The sequence below is a fragment of the Ruditapes philippinarum genome, unplaced genomic scaffold (assembly GCF_026571515.1).
Source record: "Ruditapes philippinarum isolate M1 unplaced genomic scaffold, ASM2657151v2 ctg18353_1_1_1_1, whole genome shotgun sequence".
Classification (NCBI taxonomy): domain Eukaryota; kingdom Metazoa; phylum Mollusca; class Bivalvia; order Venerida; family Veneridae; genus Ruditapes; species Ruditapes philippinarum.
In genome coordinates this window covers 1-16,466 of record NW_026851956.1, presented here as the reverse complement: position 1 = coordinate 16,466, position 16,466 = coordinate 1, and the positions used below count along the sequence as shown (strand labels likewise).

The 16,466-nt window shown below is 35.8% G+C and overlaps 1 protein-coding gene across 2 annotated transcripts; it reads left to right on the top strand.

The window, feature by feature from the left end:
* The first annotated feature begins 14,003 nt into the window (after positions 1 to 14,003).
* On the top strand, positions 14,004 to 16,361 carry LOC132744050 (uncharacterized). Of its 2 annotated transcripts, none has more exons than XM_060732662.1 (3): positions 14,004 to 14,437; positions 14,788 to 15,561; positions 16,043 to 16,361. In XM_060732662.1, the coding sequence occupies exons 2-3, from the start codon at positions 15,202 to 15,204 to the stop codon at positions 16,172 to 16,174; spliced, it is 492 nt and encodes a 163-aa protein (XP_060588645.1). In that variant the 5' UTR covers positions 14,004 to 14,437; positions 14,788 to 15,201; the 3' UTR covers positions 16,175 to 16,361. The 2 variants fall into 2 exon arrangements, with proteins under 2 accessions (XP_060588645.1, XP_060588651.1); XM_060732668.1 differs by having other exon boundaries at positions 14,008 to 14,437; positions 15,175 to 15,561; positions 16,043 to 16,360.
* Positions 16,362 to 16,466: the final 105 nt, after the last annotated feature.

The window sequence follows — 16,466 nt, the reverse complement described above, 5'->3', positions numbered from 1 at the left end:
ATACCGAGGTGGGAAAGTGCCGGGTTTAAACAGTGAACACCCCTTTCGTCCCTGTGACGCAACCCGATTCCGACGACGATGTCTCGCCGGTCGGCACCGAAATTGATCAACAAGTACAGGTTTGCTGCAGGAATTATAACAGACTCATTGTATGGTTTATAGAGAATTACCTGAAAGGTATGTTCTAGCTTAGAATTCTTAGGGAATACTCTCACTCAGAATCAGACTTAGAAATGGTTTCTAAGACAGTTATGCTTTTGAGGCATTAAAAGCAATATATGATGACTTTCCCTTTGATTTGCAAGCCTGAAATGAAAACGTGGGGTGGCTTCACGTAGGGTGATAACCGTGCCAGTTAAATTAGCAAATTTTGACCTTATCAAACTGGTGTCTGTATTGGATAGGTGAACATTTCAATGCTATTCAGACTTGCTTAGCCCAAAGGTTTAAAACCCAAACCTCCTCCCACACCGTTGCGCAATTTCATATTTTGACAATAATGCCCAATATTGGCCCCCAACTACGCCGTCTGGATGTGAATATGTTAAAAGACCACAACATCCTCCACAATACAGGCGGCAAGTTCTCGGCTTTAAACCAAAACCCTATTCATGCTAATGAAAAACTTGGGCGGATGAAATGGTATTAGCTGGCACCGGCAGTTACGAACTTTAAAGAATGATATAGTGCAAGGGAGACAATTACTTGACGTCCGATTTGCTTATTCTAATATGGAAGTTAAAGGCGTTCCCACAATTATACCCAAATGCTTCTACAAAAAACCGTTGGTCCACAACCACATTCATGCTAGCCGAACGCGTTGTGAATTTAGAAAAGCTTTCCTCGACTCGAATTTGGTATGCATTGATTGCACCGGAGGAACTTAATATGAATCCCTCTGATAAATATCACCCCTACGGTCACTGTCAATGCGCATGATCAACCACTGGAAATGAGGATTGTAATAGTGACGCTTAACCGCAATGAAAGCGTTAATATTCCGATTTATAGTGACCGTATGCATGCGCAGTCCGTAAATGGTAACGCCGCCACAAAGAAGATGGTCGCCGTCGTTAATACCGTTAACAAGAAATCCGCATACGCCGCCGGCACAAAATAATATGAGTCGCGTGACGGTGCACGAAACAATTCTCACCCGATAAGCATGAAATATGACAACAGGATTTCGAAAATGTTCGACTGCTCACTCGACGAAGGGACGCCACATTCCCTGTCTTAGTATCAGATTCACAATCCCTGACGGTTTTACCCCCCGTGAAACTCTCAACGCTGATAAACCCAAGCGATTTGTATTCATGGCTACTCAAATATTATTTCCGCTCAGTGAAGATATCTGAGTATGTTCAGAGCCAAGTTTTTAGCGTAACATATATTTACGCAAGACTCGACAGTCCGCCTCTCCTGATCGAGTCATCATCTACGATGAACTTAAAAAAGCTGACGATACTACTGATATGATAATGCAAGACTATTTCTGGCCCGGGGTGTTTAAGTGCACGCCATGGGAATCTTTCTGCTTCTATGGGCAACGCCGACGTCACGGTCGTAATGAAAGAAACTCTCAGGAACTACCTTCGTGCATGCCGCAGTAATCGACTTCCGCATAACGCTGGTTCCAATTCAAATACGGACAGACATTTCCCATCTCAGCAACACAATCACGATGAACATGTTGACAATTACTATGACTAGATATATTAATATTTATAAAAACGATAATGGGTGTTTTTCATCATATCACAATATATCACCTGGTATTTCTTATGAATAACTCTTAACCTTTTAACGTGGAACGCGTCGGGGGTATTATGTCTAGCTCGGCGTATTTGTGTGAATCATTATCGAAACATAGCATAGACTTCTGTGGAATTTCCGAACACTTCTTGTACCCACAATAATGTTCACTTTTTACATTCCCTGAACTCAGACTGCCAGGTACATGCAGTCTGTGATAAAGACCACTCTTTTCCAGCTCTAAGAAAAACGGGTAAAGGAGGTGTTGTTATATTTTCTGGTCCTTCGGGATCATTGATGCCAACACTATAAAGTGTTGAGAATTGAGTACCGCTCAAGCCGGTGCTAGGGGGCGTGAGGGATGTTGCACTTATTCATTATCCTTCATGTACAGACTCAATCAAACCGAGTCTGCAATTCTATGTTATTTTGTTGTGATTAATGCTTCGAGGGGATCACTTTGTTTCCAAGAATTTAGTACTTCACAACAGCAGGTGTCAAGTGCCGTGTGGCAGCCGCGTAAAAAGTTGCCCCGTACTTCACTTCAGTGTTGTTATAAGTTTTCTGGGGTCCTTCGGGATCATTGATGCCAACACTATAAAGTGTTGAGAATTGAGTACCGCTCAAGCGGTTGCTAGGGGGCGTGAGGGATGTTGCAAGCTTATTCATTATCCTTCATGTACAGACTCAATCAAACCGAGTCTGCAATTCTTATGTTATTTTGTTGTGATTAATGCTTCCGAGGGATCACTTTGTTTCCAGAATTTAGTACTTCACAACAGCAGGTGTCAAGTGCCGTGTGGCAGCCGTAAAAAGTTGCCCCGTACTTCACTTCAGTGTGTTTATATTTTCTGGTCCTTCGGGATCATTGATGCCAACACTATAAAGTGTTGAGAATTGAGTACCGTCAAGCCGGTGCTAGGGGGCGTGAGGGATGTTGCACTTATTCATTATCCTTCATGTACAGACTCAATCAAACCGAGTCTGCAATTCCTTATGTTTTTTGTTGTGATTAATGCTTCCGAGGGATCACTTTGTTTCCAGAATTTAGTACTTCACAACAAGCAGGTGTCAAGTGCCGTGTGGCAGCCGTAAAAAGTTGCCCCGTACTTCACTTCAGTGTTGTTATATTTTCTGGTCCTTCGGGATCATTGATGCCAACACTATAAAGTGTTGAGAATTGAGTACCGCTCAACGCCGGTGCTAGGGGGCGTGAGGGATGTTGCACTTATTCATTATCCTTCATGTAAAGACTCGATCAAACCGAGTCTGCAATTCTTATGTTATTTTGTTGTGATTTAATGCTTCCGAGGGATCACTTTGTTTCCAGATTTAGTACTTCACAAACAGCAGGTGTCAAGTGCCGTGTGGCAGCCGTAAAAAGTTGCCCCGTACTTCACTTCAGTGTTGTTTATATTTTCTTGGTCCTTCGGGATCATTGATGCCAACACTATAAAGTGTTGAGATTGAGTACCGCTCAAGCCGGTGCTAGGGGCGTGAGGGATGTTGCACTTATTCATTATCCTTCATGTACAGACTCAATCAAAACCGAGTCTGCAATTCTTTATGTTATTTTGTTGTGATTAATTTGCTTCCGAGGGATCACTTTTGTTTCCCCAGAATTTTAGTACTTCACAACAGCAGGGTGTCAAGTGCCGTGTGGCAGCCGTAAAAAAGTTGCCCCGATACTTCACTTCAGTGTTGTTATATTTTCTGGTCCTTCGGGATCATTGATCCAACACTATAAAGTGTTGAGAATTGAGTACCGCTCAAGCCGGTGCTAGGGGGCGTGAGGGTGTTGCACTTATTCATTATCCTTCAATGGTACAGACTCAATCAAACCCGAGTCTGCAATTCTTTAATTGTTATTTTGTTGTGATTAATGCTTTCCGAGGGATCACTTTGTTTCCAGAATTTTTGCTTTAATGTGGGGCATAAACGTTATTGATTGAGTTATGTATCCTCCTTTATGTATAGGAAGATGATAAAATAGTTGGGGTTCAATTTTGAGTGTCTGAAAACCAGTATAATGTACATTTTTCCCAAAGTATATTTTTACCATGCGACAACCACTCGGTAAAGTTCTTTAGAGAATTATATAAACAAACTCTATGATATATTTGGTATACAATATAGAAGTTCGGGGACAGTCTTGTATCTCGGGATTTTTAATTCGAAGTTTAAGGGTTTTTTTCCCAACAGCGATCGTACACGGGACAAGTTTTGTGTATAAAAATTTTTTTTTGCAGATACTAACTTTTTGCCCCGATTTAATTGCAGAAAAAACAGAATATTTGTTACTCGGTGCAATACTACGTTATAAGAACGCGAAACGTGAATTTCGGCCCGCATCTCATCGACGTCGTCTGTTGGGCGGAGCACATGGCTGAGGAAAACGCGGAAGTTGATCGCACTGCAGAGTTTGATCCCTGACCTTCTGGAAAAAAATACGAATAGGCCGCCGAAAACCTAGGAGATTTCTGCCCAATTCCGGTATTAAATTCAACGGTACGTTGGTCAGAGACAAAGTAAGAATAACACGTGGTTGGCATGGCTACTTCAAAGAGATGTATGCGAATATAGATGATAATGACTATGACAATGTCTTTAAGACAGAGATATCGCAACGCCTCCATGATACGTTACCTAATTTAGTTCCCGACCAGTATGCAGTTGTAACGCCTGAAACTAATTAGTGAAATCATAAGACTCGTTTCCTAAAGGTAAAGCTGCGGGCATGATAACTTACTTATGAACATTATAAGTACGCTAAAAGTGTTGTTTCCCCTGCATTAGCAAATATTTACACTAGAATGTTACGCTCAACGCATGTACCAGACAGTCTCAAGCGTGGTGTGATTATTACTCTTCATAAAGGAGGTAATAAAAGAAAAGACGATCCGGACAATCATCGTTCCAGTAGCGTCTTAAAACATATGAATCTGTTCTTATTGCAAGATCAAAAGATGATATTCTCTCTACCATCAATATTCAACAAGGTGGATTTCAGGACGGTACGTCTCTCGTACTTAATGACGTCATTCATTCTAAGAGAAAAGTATATTTTACGCTAGAGAGTATGGCTTAAAATTATATGTGTCATTTTTAGACGGGCGTAAAAGCTTTTGATACTGTCTGGCATGATGGTTTATTTCTCATAAATTACTATTTGATACAAATATTGACACTACAATTTCTTAGCGTTCCGTGCTATGTATCAAAATATGACCAGTTGTGTTCGATATAAAGGCGTTTATTCTGTTTGGGTTTCCCCCGTACTTCGGGGAAAAAGGGGCGGGGGGAAAAAGGGTTCCCGACCCTAATTTACTGTAAAAAATAAAATTGATAAATTTACAAAAAAAACAGAAATGGGGCAAAAAGGGGTGTACAATAAAAACTAAGGGGGCCCCCAACAGTAGCAGATGTATAAACCTTGCATGGTGTCTTTTCCCCCTTTTCAGGTTTTAACATTATCCCTGGATTTTTGCCACAGATATTTTTAAGAAATGGGGGTATGAGTACAACGCGCCCTAAATGTGGAATTTTTTCTTTCAATGAACCCTCTGAAATGACAAAAAAGGGGGCGTTTTTAAAATTTTGGGTTTTTAAGTGATTAACGAAGAAACCAATTATTTTCATCTTGGCATTTAACCCAGATCTTTTTCTCTCAAACGGAAAGATTTCGTTGGACTCTTGAAATAAACTACGGGGGGAAACTTTACCCTTACCCATTGTAAAACGTGGAATCGCCCCAAATTTGTTAAACCCCAATCTTTTCTTTTGGTGACTATAGTTCCATGGTTTTTCCCGGTTTTTGTGGGTTTGCGAACTTTGTAAATTTCTCACTGGTTCCGAATTCAATGCCTAGAAAACCCCAAATAAAATTTTTCCCTTTAAAGAATATTCAATCTTTCCCAAATCCTTTGCCTTAAAACGATTTCCACTTTTGTGGTTTGGGTGCAAACTCAAATTGAAAACAAAAATTGACCAAAAAAAATTTTAAAAATTTCTTAGGTCAGTTTTTGTAGACTTGCCCGAAAAATCCCCCTCGCAAAAGGTTTTTTCAATAAAAACTTTACATTTTTTTAAAGGGCGAAAAACCCGTCACCAGGTTTTTTAAACCGGGGACATTAATGCAAAATTGAAAAAAATTTTGAGTTAAAGTAAAATTTTAGACAGTTATCCCGGGCTGACGGCATTTTTCCATCAAAATATGCCTGGAAGGATTTACTAAGAAAATGTGTATTGTCTCGGGAGCGAACACTAATATTAAATAGACTAACTGAGCAATATAGTTTCTTGAATACCATGTTCTCCAAGAATTCAAAGTCTTGTCTACTTTGGAATGTTGCAAGGCAAAAATCATAAACTTATATACATGTGTAGGCAACTTATGAAAATAGTTTCACGTAAGTGTCTAGAAAATTCACTACGGAATGCTCCAACTGCAAAAGAGTATGTGAAAACATTGTTGAACACCTAGTGTGCTTTTGCCCAAATAAGGATTCTGAGAGAGCCAAATTGTGGGACTGTTTAATTGATAAGTGGGGATATGAAGGTTATCAATCTTTTATTGATATGTCGCCCTCGGATCAATGTGATAAACTTATACAAGTATCCGTGTTGTGCTCAATGAACGGGTTTATCAACCATGCACTTGCCTTTAGACTATGCTTACTTGTTTAATGTAGCATCTGTACTAAAGCCAATAAACCGTCTGTTTATGTTACATATATATAAATGCCAATATACATGGATGCTCTTCTTCAATTTGGCAATTTTTATTGTACATGTGTTTGTTGATGAATTGAAACACATCTTCTTTGTTCTAGTACTTTCGTTTCGAAACTAGACTTAAGATTATGTTCTGTTCTGCAATGAATTTTGATTCGGTTGTTTAATGTAGAATATATGCTTTCGACTTAACTTTCGCTAATATATTCATTTATACTATCGACATATTCATGAAACTCTTGTAATTTATATGTTCTATAATATTTGAAGTGTACCACGTTTATGCATGTTACTCAATTTACAAATTTACCATATGTATTTGATTATATGTACTATAACATGTTTGTAACATATGTTATGCTCATCAGAATTGGTGGATTAAAAGATATATAAAAGATATATATGGATAAGGTCGTATATTTCAATCAATTTCTATCTTTGTAGAGGGAAGGTTGTAACTATTTTACACTCTGGTTTGATGACTCTATGCAGTTCTTTGACAGCAGTGTCCATGTCGGGCCAATAGAAGTGAGAATTACAGTGAAATATTCTGTCAAAGGTGCAATCAGCATGGGGAATCTTCGTCACCGAGGCAATTAAGTTGTAACGTAATCTTCCCGGAAACTGTTTCTTCGTATTGGAGATGACTTGCAGGCATTTATTAACTTTTTTCTGTGAGATATCGATACCATTATAGAGAGCCCTGAACCATATCTACAAAAGAAGAAATACACCATGGCATATTTTCCTATATGAACTCTATTGCTAATACTTACATATTTCTTACACAGGCTGTGACTATTAAACTGTGCAATTCGCACTTAAATAGGTCTAACAAGTGCAAAAAAAATGGGTTAAACGCGTCCGACGGTTAAACTAGGATTGCTGGCCACATGAGTTCAAATCCCATTGGGGGCAAGACTTTGTTTCCTTGACGAGAAACTTTACATTTATTGTTAAGTATTGGTTGTTTCCAGTAACGGATTAGAGAGTGTTTAAATGAGCTTTAAACTTCCAACGCAATCGAACTAAACAAAGTTCGTATCATAAACTGAGAATTGCAACGTTAAATGCTCTTAAATCAATACATGTATCAAATCATTACGTAACACTTTTTTTTTTATCTTTATTGAAGAAGAAACATTGTACGTACTCGTTTCTGAAGATTAAATTGCTTTTGAAAACACACACAAAAATAGAACAAAGAGAATAACACCGAAACTATAAATTGTTTAATTAACTGGAGAAACTATACAACTCCTATATTTTTACATTTTATATTATATAATAAAATATGATCTTTTAAAAAAATCAAATGCTAAGGAAACTATTGAAAAGATAATGTTTGACAACAACACTTTTCTATCATAAACATATTAAAAAGGACTTGAGTAAACGTGAATTTCCGTGTGACCGAATTAAACGCCACTGGTTATTAAAATCATCTCGGAGTGAAATGTTCAACCACGTGACCTGTGATGTAAACGGAAGCTGTTATGTTCGTTTAAATTAATAAGTAATAATGAATGTATTTAATTGACGTCTGCTGAAAAAGTCTATTTTGATAATATTTATAACAGAAAAAATAATTCTGGCAACTAAAGTCAGTTTTACAATACTGACAGACAAATTTTATTATTGTCATACATTTCACATGTATACATACACACAAAATTTGTAAGTGATAATTTTTCCCCATAATAAATAAAGTTTCCCGGGGAGGTGAATCAGCAATTACATTTTCTTTTAAGAAAAAAAATTTATGTTTCACATAAATTTACAGTGAAGTTTTTCTAACTAAATGCGTTATAAATGCATTTCGCCAGATTTACAACAGTAACACAATTTTCACATTTCAAGAGCTGTATAAACTGCATTAGATTTGGTCTTCTGTAAAAATATGCTTTAATGAAATGTTTCCTTATATTTGCGTACCTCTGACAAACCACTTTACTAATTTAGATATAGAGAGCGGACAGGTATATACATTAGAGGTATCGAGGGTTTTCCTTATCGTTTATGTATTACATCGTTAGCAAATTTCATTTTTCGCCTTAATTCTTTTATTTACCCTTTAGAAAAAACTGAAGATCGCTTTAACTCAGTTTTAACTTATTTTTCTATCCCTTTTAATGTCAGCTATTATTCACACAAACTTCCTTTCATTTCTTTGCTTTAGCCACAATAACATCAACATTTACTTTTTCAATTTGCACTGATTTCATATCGACTTCATAGAAACTGTTTCTCGCAAGAGAAGTTATATATCGTTCAGGGTCAATATTCCATCCCTGGATAAGGTCGTATCTTTTCGATCAACTTCTATCTTTGCAGAGGGAACAAACCAGTAAAGATACCACATTTACCAGTCGGTTTATGGGATTTTCTTCTTTTTTTTTAACTAAAATTATGGACGGAATGAAGCTCATAGACCATTGGATGTTCGCCCGGACAGATGGACGGAAGGACGGACGGACGGACGGATGGACGGAAGGACGGACAAGGGTAAATCTAAATGCCCCCCTATAGTGGGGGCACAACAATTACTTGTCATTACCGTTTACTTTAAGGACTAGCCTCTTCCTCTTCAGAACAGGGAACCATAAGCTTCATGTTGAGGTAGGGCGCTGGAGACAGTTTTATGTTGTCCACGAGCAGCGCATTTGCAATCTGTGTTCGCTCCAGGAAATCGGTGGTGAACTGCATTAACTTTTAAAATGTCCATATTTTAATGAGGATAGACATATTAAGTACATTCCACGCCATCTATTCCATCACCCAAATATACTGAAATGTAAAGAGTTAATGACCTGTAACGATTTAACACGTCTCTATAATCTATGTCATTTTATTCAGCATATCATGAAAAAGTTTAGCTAAAAAATTTCTATCTTTAAATCTGAATAATGAAAAATGTTTAAATTCGCGTTTAAACAAAGGGTTTCCTACTACATATTAAACTACGTTACTATCCAAATAAAAATATTTATGTTTTTACATCTTATAATAAAGTAGGTTACCTTTCATCGTGTTTCAAGTTCGCTTGTCTCGCTCGCTCGGCTGCAAATCCCGTTAGCACGGAGTTGGTACCCCATATGTATCTCAAAAATGAGCATCGGTAAAAATTATATGTGAAGCAGATGTGAAGCATAACACCAGATGTGAATGTAAAAATAGATCAATCGCAGGGTAAGTGTTCATCTTTTTAAACATTTATATAAAATTCAATCCTTTTTTTAAGAAAATCGAAATGTGCATGATTCTACCCTCCTGACTCTCCTCTATATAACCCATTTTTGTTTTGGATTTCTATGCAGTCTTCATCGAGATATTCTTTCCGTGGTGGGTTCTGGTGTGTCCAAAACATGCAATGTGGATGAAGAAAATGTCACTCAACGGACTCAAAAAACAGAGATTTTACGAAATCTCACTACAGACCGATGCTTAACATTCAGACAACTCCTGATTTATACATTTGTTGAGATTTGGCTACAAAGGAAGGGATAAGCTGCTCAAAATTGCATTTGAGCTCCATATGTGCTGAAGAGATCCATATGTGCATAATATAATAAATTAGCAACATAATTACGCATCACTTTCATAAAGCAATCTATAATTTATTCTTTTGTGTATCATTCTATAATAAAAACTATTATCCGAAACAGACACATTTTCACGAGATGAGCTTGAATAACATAGTATCCATATAGAGAGTGATAAAAGACGTTCTGCATAAAATACGTAGATATAGTGGGAAGGCCTTGCTTATTTTGATTTATTGACGTCAAGTATTCGGCAATCATTCCCTTTTTTATGCCGTCATTATTTAAAATCATAAGCGCATCTTATAAATCTTATAAAGTGTGCCCTCGTTCTTTACTGTTTTTTTTAACATATGTATACAAGTATAAACTTATATTCATTATATGTGTTAGCTTAAGAAATCCGTTTTAACATTGTTTCTTTCTCTGTTGTTAGTATTTGTGTTCGTGTTACAACCTGTTAATCTGCTTTACTTTTTTAAAATTAAAAAATGTAGTTCAATCACTTCCCCTCCATACCTAAATCATCAGTTTTGTAAAATGTTTTTGACAAGATTATATGTTTTGTTACGTGTACTACTGCTTCTAACTTGATGATTGTATATGTTCACATGTTTTTACATATTGTAAACTGTGACTCTGACAATAAAGTTTTGAATTTGAATTCTAAATAAAATGAAATAAAATGGCCGCCATTTTTTTCTCGATTCATTCTTATTTTCGAAGTTCACCCTCCAATAGCGCATCACCGGAGTAACTATGACACCCATAAAATTAAGTTGTTTGCACCCTGGCCCGGCTTTCACTAACGTTCTCACAGTCAAAATCTCAGCTCAAATTTGAGATTTTTCTCAAATCAGAAATTGAGATTGAGATTTTTCTCAGTTTGAGAACGTTAGTGAAAGCCGGGCCAGGAGTGCTTCAAACTCCTCACACTGATTACCTCCCTTGGCAGAATTGTAATCACTGCCTTCACAGACGTCACATGATGATGAAAGTCACATGACGTAACGTTCGTCGATATTCAAATGTAAATATCGACCGTTACATAGAAAATCTAACGTCATTTTTCTCTTTCTGTTTTATTTTTAACTTTTTGTACCTACGTCCGTTATATTTTATCAAAAAGTTATCAAAAGTATACAAAATAATGAAAAATAAATTAAAAAGCTAAAAAATATAAATATCCAAATAGGCAAATATTGATATTTCAATGTTTGTGATGGCAGAGATCTCTGTACTGATAAGGGGAGATCACTGCGTATGAGATTGGGAGTGCTTTTCGCGTATAAAATAAGTTTTCGTTGAATAATCAAAATGTAAACATCCGTTTTCAACGAAATGTCAAACTGGAACATGCAGACGATTAAAGCATGCAACAAAGGATTATTTAACAAATTTAATCAGTGAAATGTAACAGAACAGAACAACACTTTATTAACTCTAGTTACATATAGCAACACAAGAGTGTACGATACATGGTACATCAATATATAATATAATAAGTGACATTACAACTGAGCATCTGAAAAAAGGTACCATCGATATTTTTATTATTTGAATCTAGGGTAGATGTCAATATATGTTGGAGAATGTTTAACATTATTGGTCAATTTTGAAACAGATTATATATGTATAGAGGCGTGGGCGGATCGGTGATGTTTGTAAATAAACTCCCGGTATCGTCACGCTATGTTGGTCACAGTAAAGCGAATGCGGTAACATTTGTAAATAAAATAGTAAGGTAATAGCTGATAAAAAAAGAAAATTACTGAAAAGAAATGAACGGAATGTGAATATATGAACCGTGACATTGATTAATTCAGGTATCATCAGTATTTCAATACTTATATATTCATTATAACAATATTGATAGTACCTTGCACAAATAATTAATTATACATGTACAACTGTTTTACAATATATATAACCATTTTCACTGTATAGAATTTAACAATGTACATTGTAGTTATAAATTTACATGTTTTCTTAAGTTGTATGACTGAATTACTTTTGACAAGCTGCCTGAATTTTAAGATATTAGGTCTATTATAAGATACAGATACGGTTACAGATATGGTGAACATATGATATCTTCGTGATTTTGTAAATGCACTTTGTCAAAAACCATGCAAAGAGAGTAATTCTGGATACAGAAGGATCAGATTTCACAGATCATAACTGTATAAATGGTTGAGTGTTTTGTTTTCTAAATAAAACACAGCTTTTTGTATGTTTATGACTGGTAGATATCATCACTTGCTTGAATAAAAGGAAAAAAACCTTAGCAAGTAGGCGCTACAGTGCACTTAAAACACAGTTTAGTTATTGTTACTCTTGGTTTATTCGTGTTACAGTTAGATTTAGTTGACAATTTCAGTTCATGACAGTATTTGTTCGGGGTAATAAAATAAATAACACATGGGTTTGTGAGCAACAGTATTCTTCAGCTACGCCTCGGGTAACAGTATTTTACTTGGGATGATATTTTTACTGTTACCCACAAAGCCATGTGTTATGTAATAGAAAGAGCACCGAAACACGTGTACGAGGGGGCGTAGCCCCCCGAGTATAAATCAGATTGCCGAGTGTTTTGGTGTTCTTTCTCTTTTGTATCATAGTCAAACATAAAACACGTTCCCTGTTGTCACAATATGAAACCCCAGAAAAAAAGTTACCAATGAACGAGCATCTGAATATGATATTTCTGCCGCTTTCCCTTTCTCAGTCGTCACAATAAGTATACCCCAACAAAAATGAGCCAATCAACGGGCATGCTCTGGAGTGCGGGTAACTGATACCTGCACTCCAGTTATCGCACTGTGCATGTATATGTTTACGATTTAACTGAAACACTTTTTCAACAGAAAGGTCCCCAAACTATGATACAATAATGGGTTGTCGTATGCGCTTGTATTTGGTTACATTATAGTCTTTTCAATGTTGCAATTTTATTTTATTTTATATTTTTATATAGTTTATTGGTCTAAGGTTTTCACACGACCTGTCCAATGAAAATACTCCAAACTAATGTATCCGTGTATACATGTGTACTTTCATTTTGGATGGAGAATTTAACAAATCTGAAAAACGGTTCGTTATAGTTTTATATGACGTTTTGATTGAACAGTTATTACAAATAATAATATAATTTGATCATATTTATATGCGCATTACAAAAAAATATTCATTTATTTCGAATAAACTGCCGTTTAGTCGGGTAATTTTGACAAAAACTCAGCGGTCAGGTCTCTGTCGAGTTACACTTGCGGTGTCTTCGAGAAAACATATCTTCTTAAAACTTGAAATGAATGTAATGGCAGTTTTAATTTCTTTAAGAGTAATCAATTCCCTACCATTTGGTACCAAGATATTGAAAATTTGTGAAAAAATGTTTGAGTTATGTAGTTCATATTAAGATGAGTGCTGAAAAATGAGCGGCGAGTTGCATACCTTTACTAAATATATATTATATCATATTTTTTATTTTTTGTGGGAGATGAAGGTAATTGAATTAAAAGCATGTACCAAATATTAAAGCATGTTTAAAATGAAAAATACTACAGTTTACATGGTTTTGAGAGGTAGGAGGGTTGTAGAGTGGGTGAGGGGGAGGGGGTTGGCCCGGGGATAGTGACCAATCAACGCGCCGAACACCTATGGTTTATACTAAAAATCTACAAAATTAAAATATTCGTAGTGGCATCTGCCATAATAAATAGAGATATTTTCTGCGTAAACTTGTGTGTTTACTTTATTTATTTTTTGCTCGGAATTATTCATAAAATTGGAGGCCTATTTAATCATTTTCTTAAAAATTGTTTTATGTTCGACCTTCTCCGGTCTTCAACGGTCACCAGTTTCCAAAGACCTTCTTCGATATTAATAGATTATTGTCAGCTATATTCCTGATACAAACGTTTATTTCCCCCCCCTCCCCAAAAAAAAAAAAAAAAAAAAAAAAAATGTTGAAAATAGTTAAATGAAATATCTTTATATCGTTAAAATGTTCACCACAGAAAACCATTTTACTTGTATATCGGATGTCACGTTCGCCTATGTAACAAGGTGTATTTTACGGGTAATCTGTGTTTTTAGATGTTCCCCAGCTTTCGTATGTTTTTATCCATATTGTTTCTGTTAGAGTTGTTTCCCCTTGACTTTGGCGGGATTTGTACATGTCACGTGAATCTCGATTTCATTCCGTTCAGCGCGTTGGTTGGTAGTAAGGTGGCTACTACTTTCAACTTTTTATTCTAATTATTTTATCTTTTACTTATCTGACTAATCTGCATGTATATAATAATTGATGCATTGTTCTTCACAGCAGCACTCGGTGAGATTCATTTGTGTGGATGATGGCGTATATCTTAATTGTGTAAAAGGGCTAAAGATCCTACAGATCTGTAAGTTGATGTTTAATTATCTATGAAAGTAATGTTTTATAAATATAAGGTACTTTGATGAATTATTGAATTTTAATAATTTTTGCATTGTTATAAATAAATGTAAGCACAGGGAAGCACTGTGGACTGCTATGATTAAGAACAACGAACTTAGCTATGAACTATGTTATTGATATAATTGGGAGATGTATAAATTGCTGTGGATTTGAACCATAAGTTCGTTTGGGTATTTTACCTCCTCCAGGTAAAATGTATATTTATTATGAATGATATAAAAGAGAGATCACTCTTTATATGACTTATAAGAATCTCCATCATTTGGTAAGGATTGTAACTATTTATTATTTAAGTGCCTACCTTGCTCACATGCTTACATGATTACGTGAATGTACAATGTAGTACTGTAGACTGATAATTTACAAGATGTACCGGTATACTTTGTGAATATGATGAACTGTAAATAATGTAAACATTTGTCAATAAACTACATATGATCGAACCTGAAGAGAAGATTTTGTATATATTAATACCCCTGAAGTGATACCCAAAATTACACCTATATCAAACAATTAAGATTTCATATGATTAGAACGTTAACAATTGCACAAGAGACTACTAAAGTACAATAACCAAAAGTTTGAGGCTGCAGTGTAAGTTTGGTGATACCATCTATTGTGATGAACATGTTTTTGTGAATAGTTTTATACTACTGGAGAAAGATTTTTTCGTTTGTTTAGATTACGTCGAACGTTAAACTGTTAACTATGATGGGTTTGGTAGCCAAAGATCACGTGACAGCCGAACCGTGTGACGACACAGCGGTCGCAGCACGTAAGCATTATGCAATGTACGTTTGGACTGCCGGGTTCGATCATAACGTTCCCGGCTGTGACAAAGACAAGTTCTTAGAATGGAATACGAAAGGTCCCTGCTTTACCCATGTTTGGAACACGAAAGCAAAACGTGACTGGTTGTGGGCCACATGTAACCTGCACGGAAGGGAGGTAGATACCATATTTGTAAGTGATGTGCATCATAATCTGAAAAAAGCATACGACACAGGGGATTGCACTTCAGGGGCGATAGCTACCGTTAAGGACATGCTGGTAGAGGGTCATACAAAGGTAATTGTATTTGAACTACGAAAATGTTACATTTCGTTTATTCAATGAAGTAAATTTCAATTACGGAAACTTAAGTATAAAATTAAAAATTGATTGAAACTAGTTTAGTGATTAAGAGGGGTGTTAAGAAAAACTGTATTTTGTGTTATTAGAATGGTCTACAATTTCAAGAAATCATATTTCTTTAAAATGAATGTAAAATATGAAGAACGTGCATGGCATAACAGGCATATAACGATAACAAAACATCTAAGTAAACTTAAGGTCTTGAATTTATAAATAATTACTTTTCATTTTACTCTACCATCTTGTCATCGTACCATCGCATTTACATCACTGTACCATCGTGCATCGCGGGTTAAGGTAAAAAGGGAGCGGAACATCGTATACAATAAAAACATTAAGAAAAAGAATTTAATTAAATGTCTCGGTAAATTGACCTTCCCGTACTAGTTAGCATTGCTCTTTTTAATTGTGATAGGTGTCAAATCTCAAGATATACGGACTGTATGCTGTAAGTGACATCGATGTTTCGGAAAAGGATTTAGTCAAATATATTGTATATTACAACGATGTATGTGCAAGTAAGAGACTTTTTTCGATTCTAGCCTAAACACATTGTAAAATGTTATCAGTTATCGAAAAAATGCCATGCTAATTTCGTATAATAGATGAGAAATGTTTGTGACATGTTAGTAATACTTGTGTAGAGTGAGATTCACAAGATGCATCTAACATATGCAGTAGATCTAAGTACAGTCTTGTGTTCCTTACCGCACTTACAAAATCCACGCCACAACGGTACGTAATCTTTAACATTTTTTTTTAAAATGTGTCCCTTATTAATATATGTGAGAAATTTTGAAATCAAAATTTATGCAGCCTCTACAGTAAAGTTAAGATTT